The 9657-nt window shown below is 38.5% G+C and overlaps 1 protein-coding gene across 1 annotated transcript; it reads right to left on the bottom strand.

Annotated features, from left to right (window-relative positions):
* Window positions 1–4019: 4019 nt before the first annotated feature.
* On the bottom strand, window positions 4020–9438 carry LOC149082633 (uncharacterized). Its single transcript, XM_089236888.1, has 3 exons — window positions 9036–9438; window positions 4883–5264; window positions 4020–4752 (listed from the first exon to the last, which is right to left on the bottom strand). Exons 1-3 carry the CDS (start codon window positions 9219–9221, stop codon window positions 4517–4519), a joined length of 804 nt encoding a protein of 267 aa, XP_089093014.1. The 5' UTR covers window positions 9222–9438; the 3' UTR covers window positions 4020–4516.
* Between the last annotated feature and the right edge of the window lie 219 nt (window positions 9439–9657).

Here is a 9657-nt window from a genome sequence, read left to right as displayed (position 1 = left end):
CCTCAATGGAATGGTTCAAGCAGGGCCACAACTAGAATGGGGGAAGCAGGCGGATTTGGTGTCTCGAACGCTGGACCAAAGGGGCGCAAATATCACCCTTAAATCTCGACTTCACATTACGGGGGGAGGGGGGGCAGCGTCAAAATGAGTGCTTGTTCCAGCTGACTAAGCATCTAGTTGCAACGCTGGATTCAAGTGAACCAGGCACCATGCTCCCTCCCCATAAGGATAGGAGGGCTGGCAGAGCTCTAGTACTAACCTTATAGTTATTTTTTTGCACCACAAATTCATTATGTAGAGTAGGCCCACACAGAATTTCGATGTCAGCGTGGAATGCTAAACGAACATGCTACCTTATACAATGCGGAGAATTTTTTTCTGCATATAAAAACTCTGTGACACGGAAGTATTTATTCTTAGACTTAGATCAATTCTTGATCAGCCGTATTAAAAAAAACAATATATACAGTAAAACCTGTCTTCAACGCTACCTGTCAATCGCAAGGGACCGAGATTTTTTCCATTGAACACAGATATCCGCTTAACAGAGGTTCGATTGATATGTGTAAAATTACGTAACGATCTCAAAAAAATTGAAACAAAATGAAAATAAATTAGTTTAAAACAAATAATTTATAAATAAATGTTTATTAATTAGTAAATATAATTAGTTATTAAGTATTTGTCACTTGATATGGTATATGTTATTTCTTAAAAATACATACACACGTACCGTATTTACTTAACATTACAGTATACACATTATATCCATTATGTGCATTAACTATTCGCATCGCCGAATAGTGAGTAGAAAATTAAAAACTACTGTAAAAAAATAATTTTTCATTTTTTCCAGTGGTCAATAACAGAGTTTTCTGTATGCAGTTCACACCCTTTGCTGCCTTATTTTCAGTATACGGTTTTGTCTCAGAAATCATACCAAAAATGCCCGAGTCATTACGCTATAATGTAAAATTTTTGAAGGTTTTTGCAGCATCTGTATAAAATTTCAACCTGCACTTTTTTCTTCTCAAAATGACGACATTCATCTCATCTTCATTCTCATTTTTTTTTGACTTCCTCTAAAATTTTCTCTGAGAGTGTCTATATTTGTCGTGCCAGGTAAAGTTTGTACATTGTCGACTATGTTTATGTAATCCTCAGCACTGCGACCATGGAAAGCAGCTCTAGCATGCAATTTTGCAAGTCCTGCATATATCATTTGAAAATTCAACCTTTGCACTGATTTCTCCCGTAAAAAGCCTGTTTTTCCGAAAAATTTTGTTTCGTTATAATTTCACGAAGCAACTGCCTTACTACACATGACATATTAAAATCGCACCATCAAGTACGGAAACAGTTTTTGCTAATGTAGGGAGGGGGTGGGGGGTGGATGATAGCAGAATTAACATTGGCAAGCAGAGATTGTATAAAAAATTTCGGTAAAGTACTTCAACATTTTGTGGGATTCCCTTAGCCTATTGGGGTTTGGGAAATATTTGTAGTGTTTGCATGAAATTTTCCGTTATATATGTATATAAGAGCACACAATTTTCTTTTCCGTTTCCGCGTTAGACAGGTTCCGCTCAATCCAGGTTTTTTAATGTGTATGTTAGCATTAAAAAAAATCCCGGGACCAAGATTTTTTTTTCCCGTTGAAGACAGGTTTCCGCTTAATACAGGTTTTACTGTAGTATGATTTTTTTTCTCTTAATTGTTAAAACAATAATAACAGTTACAAAATAAATAATAACAGTTGAATCATAAAGTTTGTTTCGAAATTTTAACAGTTGTTCTTTAGATATTGTAAAATAAACATCAGTAAAAATTCGCAAAAGAGTCCTGAGTCCTCCTTCTTGGCTTTCATGATCTTTTAATTACTCTTACTGAAAGCCAAAACGGTCTCAAACTTTGGCAATTTTTGCCAATACTAATTTACATAACTCAAACATCTGTTTAAAATTTCGAGGCAAACAATATATTTAACAAATATCATTTCTCATAAATGATTCAATAATATCATACCATATTGCGTTTTTTTAATGCGGCAGAATAATCAAGAACCGGTCACCAATTTCAACATAATTTGAAAAACACAACATAACAGTTGTAGTTATAGTTTAAATTATGTTTCTTATATACATTCAAATTGTACATGGAACTGTATTTTCTGGTCTGTCTATTTTCTAGAAGGTCAATTTTTACTGATAAAATTTTATTTTCATTCGTTTGTTGGTTGTGGACAAAAACGGTTAAGAAAGGCACCATTTTTTCATGGTGAATAGGTTTAGATAATATGGATGTTTAGAGTCTGAGAATGAATGCGTTCGAGATACTGAGTTTTTGCTGCGCAGAAAAAATAATTCCCTGTATTGTGCAACGAAAAAGTACATAAAAGTTTGAGTGAACTGTAGAAAAAAAAAAAAAAACCTCTCGCGCGGAACGGATAGAAAAGCCACATACATTCTTTGTCTATGGACGTTCTACCTTATACCAAAGCCACAGGAGAACTTATATCAAGGGGTGCTTGCTCAACGTGCGTGCCACTTCATTGGTGTGAAAACGTGTCGTAGGCCACTTAAGTGATCCGCAAGTGCATAGGCGTACGCAGAATATTCTCAAGTGGGGGGAGTTTACGTTTTTCCCTGGAAAATAACACTATAATCGCGGCTTGAGGGGTGTTAGAATCCCAAATCCTCCCCCTTGCGTATGCCAATGCGTAAGTGTGACGCGGATCACTCAAGTGTTCTGGAAATGTGCCGTTGGCCGTTTGAGTGACCTGGAACAGTGACGCTGATGTTTTTAAGGAAAGTGCACTGCGGGCCGCTTAAGTGCTCTAGAACTGTGCTGCAGGTCACTTAAGTGATCTGTAAATGTGCTGTAGACCATTAAGTTATGAGAAAATACACAGCGGGTTTTTTTAGTGATCTGTTACTATGGCGCGGTTCCATTACCATGATGCGGGAATGTGACACGGGCCGCTTGAGTGTTCTCGTAATGTGTCACGGGCTACTCAAGTGTTCTGGTAAATGTGATGCTGATCCCTTAAATCAAAGGGTTCTTAACCTTTTTCAGCCGCGACTCAAAATCAGCAAAAAGATCAGTTTCGCGACTCATGGGACTTTGTTTTTCGAAATGAGTGAAACCAGTGACACAATAAGTGCATTTATAACAGGACTATATAAGTGGATTCTTACGACCATCTCGGAAGCCCCTGCCAATCAAATCTAGGTAGTGACCTATAGCTCGAGTTCTGTCTGTTATTGGATTTTTATGACCCATCTCGGAAGACCCTGCGAATAAGTGTTGGGTCGTGATCGATAGCTCAAGAATCCCTGTCTGTAAGTGGATTCGTATGACCCTTCTCGGAAGCCTCTTCGAATGAAGCTTAAGTCGAGACTAATAGCTCCAAGTCCCTAGTTGGTATTGAATCTGGACTGTTTGGATTTGGATAACAACTCATCTCAGAAACCCCTGAGACCCATAGGTTAACAAACCCATTCCTTAAATGATCTGGAACTGTGCCACGGGTCACCAAAGTTATTTCTGAATGTGCCGGGGGTCGCTAAGTGATCTGGGAGAATGTGAGTTATTTTTTACGAAGTTAGGTTTGAGACCGCAGGCCATATCAGATGACTCCACAAGGACCACATTTGACCCGCAGGCCATGTGTTGAGCACGCATTTCTCTTATACGATGAACTCAGAAGCAAGTTGGATTTTTCCTCCAAACTCAAGTAGTTGGAGTCAAGTTAAAGAAATTAAAAAAATAATTTCGAAGAGTAAATTTACTGTTTTCCAAAATTTGAAGGAATAATTTTTTAAAAACGGGGGTATTTTTTGTATATATAAAAAAAAACAGAAAAATAACTCTATTAAAAAAATTTAAATTTGAAGGAGTATTTTCAGTTCTTAACGAAATGTGGAGGAGTAAAATTGAGAATTTTGATGCGAATCACGCATCTAGATGCGTATTGGCGAACACTGGTACAGAGAGAAAGAAAACGAGACAAGAACAAGTAGGGAGAGAAATCGTTTTTATTAGCAACAAAAGAGTTTGCCAACATTGCATTAAGGTTGAAGAATGTGTTCAAAGACGAGATCACGATGATGTCTTTTCAAAGAGGGTGACTTTATTACCAAGAGACTAAAACATTTGACCACCCTAAAGGTAATATTAAACAGTAAATTGGGGAATTTTCGTAAAATTCGAATTATCTATGTTCCGATTTCAAAATCAACATTCCGGCGTTAAATTTGCGTTCAGAGTGATGAATCATACAAAAGATGCTTCTTTTCATTACATAATTAAGATTCACATTTGATATTTTGAATCTTTAGAGAGCTCTGTTTGTGATTCGTGATGCCGAAAGTACTTTCCTGAAACTTCACGAGCTGGATGAAATGAATCGATGAGATCTTGATGATTTTTTTCTCACTTCCCGTTGAATAAATAAAGTGAAATAATAATTATAAATAAATTAATGAATGATACTAGTCCCGTTTCTTTTCGGATTTCATTGCAGGTTTCTGCGGTACCGTCTGGGATGGTGTTTATGATAATTATGAGGATGGTGATGATTGCGATTCCATCCATTGCTGTCGTTAGGACCCTTTGGCCTAGGTCCACCACCGTACGGTCCTCTGATACCAGCTCCGGCTAAAACTGTGATGTCGGCGCAGTTTCTGTAGATCTCCTGCGGTCCACATCCTATGGCTTTGGTTTCGTTGTCGCAGTCGCCCCAGTTGTTAGCTGAAATTCGAGACATGGCATTATTAGTACTATATACGGCATAATTTTCAGATTTCTGTACGTAGTAAATGAGTGATCACTAAAACTTTGCATTTTTATTGTGAAAATATCCCCCTGATAGGGTACGTACCTGACCTCCAGTGCCAACGGAAGACGCAGTGGGTGCAACTGACGTCTTTCGGTATCTTGACTGGTATGACGTAGTATCCATTGTCGTCTCTGGGTATGTGGAATTTTGTCCCGGTTCCGTCGACGAGTTCCAACTTCCTCCTGTCGAAGCATTCTTCGGTCTCGAGCTCTGTCGGGGAGTTTCTCTCGCAGATGGAAAACTCGAAGTATCCCTTGTGGTTGGCGACGAGTTCGATGACAACGTCCACCACTCGACCTGGTTGATACGTCCTCCCTATCATATTGGACGTGAAGTTACCACCGGATTCGTGCGGTCGCGGTTGCTTCAGGGCGTAGTTGTCTCCGCAGACACCGCATCTTCCACCGTTATCTTCATGAGTCGCCTGCGTTGGAAACAAATGTAATGAATTTCACCTTAAACATCGAATGCAGTTAATAACACCCTCTCTTACGTGAAAACACCCATCTTCTCAGAATTCATTTATGGTATGTGCTAATACTTGCTTTCATGAAGTGGTCTCTCACTTATACACTTTTTCACGTATAGGTTTTTTTGAGTTACAAGATGATTTTCTGCACGTATGGTCAAGGTAAATAGTGAAACCTCGATATAACCATACTCGATGTTACGACAAATCCATCTACAACAATATATATATTTTTTGAAGTCTTGTTTGGAAATGTCTATACTTTAATGCAGTGTTTCGTAAAGTGGGCAATATCACCCCCTGGAGGCGATGGGAGTGTCCAGGGGTGGCAGAAGCTTTGTATTCACTATAGGATCCTCTGGGTTGGCTTGAGTTGTGGGCGATGAGAAGAAAATTTTTTTTGAAGAAAGGGGTGATAAAATTAAACGTTTGGAAAACCTTTCTAACGTGTTAAACTGCTGCCTTTCAATGTAACGATGATCTCTCTACAACGATATTTTGTAGAATATCGTTATATCGAGGTTTTTCTGAAATGCTATTCACCTATACTTCTCTCTCACTTAAGCGTCTTCCTCCCCCCCCCCCCGTTCCCTTGCACCGATGCTTAACTGAGAGATCACTCTGTATCCGAAAAAACCTATTTTTTAGATTTTCATTTGTGGTTGGACACAATATACAATTGGATCCCGCTTATAACATTTTTCAAAAAATCACCATGAAAAAACGTTGCAATGGGATAACGCTTTAAACGGGAAATCTTATTGAGAATCAGAGCTGAGGCCACGAAAATAAGTCGTACTAAACGGGAAAACGTTCTAAAAGTAAATGGTAGAAGCGTGGGGGGGGAATAGTATATTATATGGCTCTCTGAGACCACCCATCCCTTTGGGAAAGAGCGCGAATCATTTCAAGATGATCTCTCTGGGCGGTCAGCGGTCAAGTCTGTCTGTCTGTATATTACATATTGTGACACGAGTATGTGAAGTTTGTTATGTGTCTCAAGGTGCATCAATCAATTAAATTGAAAAAATTCAAGTACATTCATCTCACCTAAGAAACACATGAAAACAAAAAATAATTATCCGCGGAATGCAATTATTGAAGTTGAAAAAAATTATTTAGGCTCTCCTCTCGCACAATCAAGGTAGAGAGGACAGAGGAGAACTAAAAGATAATTACCTCTAATTATAATTAGAGAAGATTTAAACTTCTATTTGGTGCTTATGCATCGACTCACCCACTTCCCACCCCGAAGTGTATTCAGGTAACTTAGTAAATCGGACGCCACCATCCAGCACCTCCTAGAGATAGAAGGCCTCTGCAGTGTTTGCCATAAACGTCATTCAGACTACCCAGCAAGTTTGACACATTTTGAAACACATCCTATTTCGTTTCTTCTTATTTTGGTGTAGAATCTTCCTGACTGGCTCACAAATACCGCATAGTGATTGGATGTGGGGGAATAGAAATCGCCATTCTGAGCTCGAGATCATTTCTTTTCCTCACAACGATGATACTGGTATGAGCAGGAAATTTTTTTCCCCTGAATATTCTGAGGGAAAATGGACTACTTACTGACTTCACAAGCAGACTGCAGAGACCTTCTATCTCTAGGAGGTGCTGCACCATCCCACTCGGTACAGATATGACTGTGCGAGACGGAAATAAATCTCGAATCGAGAGCTAGCGGAGCTAGATTCGAGGGGTGCTGCCAACTCTTTTAATGTCCGTCGTGTGGTTTTTAGCTATAGATACAGAGCTGAAGCCGTTGACCCCAAGGCTTAGTGCAGCGTGCACCAAGCTGAAGTCTCACCCCCACTGTATCAATCCAGAGAACCCTGGCCTATCAGCAGTAGGGTATTGAAAACTAACTTGTCTCACGACGGTGGTTAAAACATTCATTTCATGATAGTCAAATCCCGTTTTAACGAATACCGTTATAACGAAAATCTCGTTTTAACGAACACTTTTCTAATCCTCCAAATAAGTTTGCATAGGAACAATGCTGGGTAACCTGGAATTCCTTTATAACGAAATTTCGTTTTAACGAAGTGATTCCTCCGGTCTCTTGGCGTTCGTTATAACGGGATTCGACTGTATTGTAAACCTCTTTTTTGAAACAATTATTAATTCTGTTAACGATGATTACGAACTACTTCTGAGCAGTACATATACTACTCTTAAACATTCCTCTCGGGAATTTCTAACGAATTTCGTGTGTGCGGGCGTATGTGTGTTTGTGTCGTCAGAGTCATCTATGTTTCGTATTCGAGAATTGCTGCCATCTGTCTTCCACATTATAAGTGAAAATTACAGAAGCCAGAACTTTAGTGTTTTTTCTACGTATCGTTTTGAAACTCTGGCTGCTCTCTGTAGAAATTAATCTTCCAGCTAACTAATTCTTATCAAAATTAATAGAAGGGCAGTATAAGTAGAACTTGATGTAAGTTGCAAGTGAACAGCGAAGAAAACTTTGTTTTGTCACTTACTTAATGAAGTAAACAGCATGGAACTTAATTGATTAACCATAATGCTGAAAATGACCACAAAAGACTCTGTGATGTGTTTAACAATATAACTTATTTACAAACTTACAAACAAAATCGATACAAAAAAAACATGAAATTCATGAATTTACATATTAAATGCTGTTACATAATTACTGAGGTTGGGTTGTACCAACGTTATTACAGCTTTTATACAAGTCAACGGCATTACAATTTGTAGAGAGCTCTTAAAAACTTCTGATCTCTTAAAACTTAGGGTTAAAGTCATAAATTCGATGATAATTATTATCACTTGCGGAAAAGCATCTTTTAAAAACAATCCTAGATGAGGGTTCTGATGCAATCCAGTCATCAAAATCTCAGTACGCGGAGACACAGAAGAAGCTTTAATTTAGTTTTCCCCTCTTGCATGCTCTGTGCTACCAAGATAAACATCGTCGTGCTCTGAGTGACCAAATCTTTTCCCATTCTTCACTTCGACAATAGGGGAATGGACCTTATCTTTTGACAGTATAACTGCTAACGATTACCTGTGTCTCAGGGATCATTCAGTTTTGTTTGTATTGATGGAGGCAAAAAGCCACATTTTTTCAGTTTTTATTTTTTTTCAGTCCATGTATTAAAAGTGTAGACGTTTCTGTTGTTGGGTTGGGGGTTATCGCTTTAAATTTAAGAATGTCACATACAAATACAAATACAACGCCACAACAGGCAAAATGCCGAACGAGCTGGCTGAGAAAAAGATGCCCATAAAAATATGGATGTCTGAAATATGGATGAAGAAATAGGAGACGTGTACCTTTGAGCCATTCTGCTGGTAATTATATAAACTTCATAAACAGCTCACAAGTAAGAATCGAATGTTTAGGAGTTGCTTAGAAGCACCAATGCCGAACCGAGCTCAAAGTATAAAATGCCTTCACTTGGAAAAATCTAAGAAAACCGTTACTTGAGAGCAACATTGCGAAATAAAGGGTTACAGAAAGAAAGAAAATCTCACGTTGCTCACACAAATTTCACAGAAAGATTTTTTTCAAGGAGAGAATAGAGAAAGATTTTGCCACTTTAGCAGAACTATATTTTTTCAGCACAGCTAAATTCATCTTTTTCGCACCGAGTACGAAAAATCTCAATTTGACGTGAATATTCACTTCCTAAAATTATAAAAAAAAAAATTCATAAAAATTGGTACTGAACGGAGATAAAAGACTCCTCCTACCTTTAGCCCACCACAGAACAGTTCGTTGTCGTTGTAGTTCTCAGGTGTCGGGTAGTCCATCCTCCACATTGTATTCCTCGATGGCGGCTCTACTAAACGACCATGGCACGAAACGCTACCGAACAACACGTGAATTACTCCGATTAAGAAAGCAAAACATGGAGAGCTATGGAGAATGGTCATCATTACCGCGGAAGGCCCTTTATTTTGATCGTACTGGAGAGATACGGACAAGTTCCACAAGAGGACGAGACACAAACGCGTGATGATGATGATGAGCGTCCAAATTGAGTTCAATCCACCGTCAGGTCACGTTTTCAAAGTCAAGTGCATTTGAACATTGGATAAAAAAAGAAGCTTCAGGTTATTATAGGCCTTCTGGGTTTTAGAAACTTCTACTTTTTTTTCTTTTGTTCTTATCTTTTAATGCTTTTCCAATTTATATATACTATTATTTTTTTCTCTTTTTCAATTGAGAACGGGAACAGTTTGCGGAAGCATAACCTGTGACAAGAATCAACCTGTTTTTTTTGTTGTTAGATCTGCCCTAAAGGTGTCGGTGAGCCCGACGACGAAGTGAGTGCAATGTGTCATTTTACAACTTCTTCTTCTTCTTATCGTA

This window comes from Pholcus phalangioides, unplaced genomic scaffold (assembly GCF_987345545.1).
Source record: "Pholcus phalangioides strain wild (caught in Gottingen) unplaced genomic scaffold, Ppha-v1.0 ptg000009l_1, whole genome shotgun sequence".
Lineage (NCBI taxonomy): Eukaryota > Metazoa > Arthropoda > Arachnida > Araneae > Pholcidae > Pholcus > Pholcus phalangioides.
The sequence above is the reverse complement of the archived record's forward strand: the minus strand, read 5'-3'. Positions and strand labels throughout refer to the sequence as shown.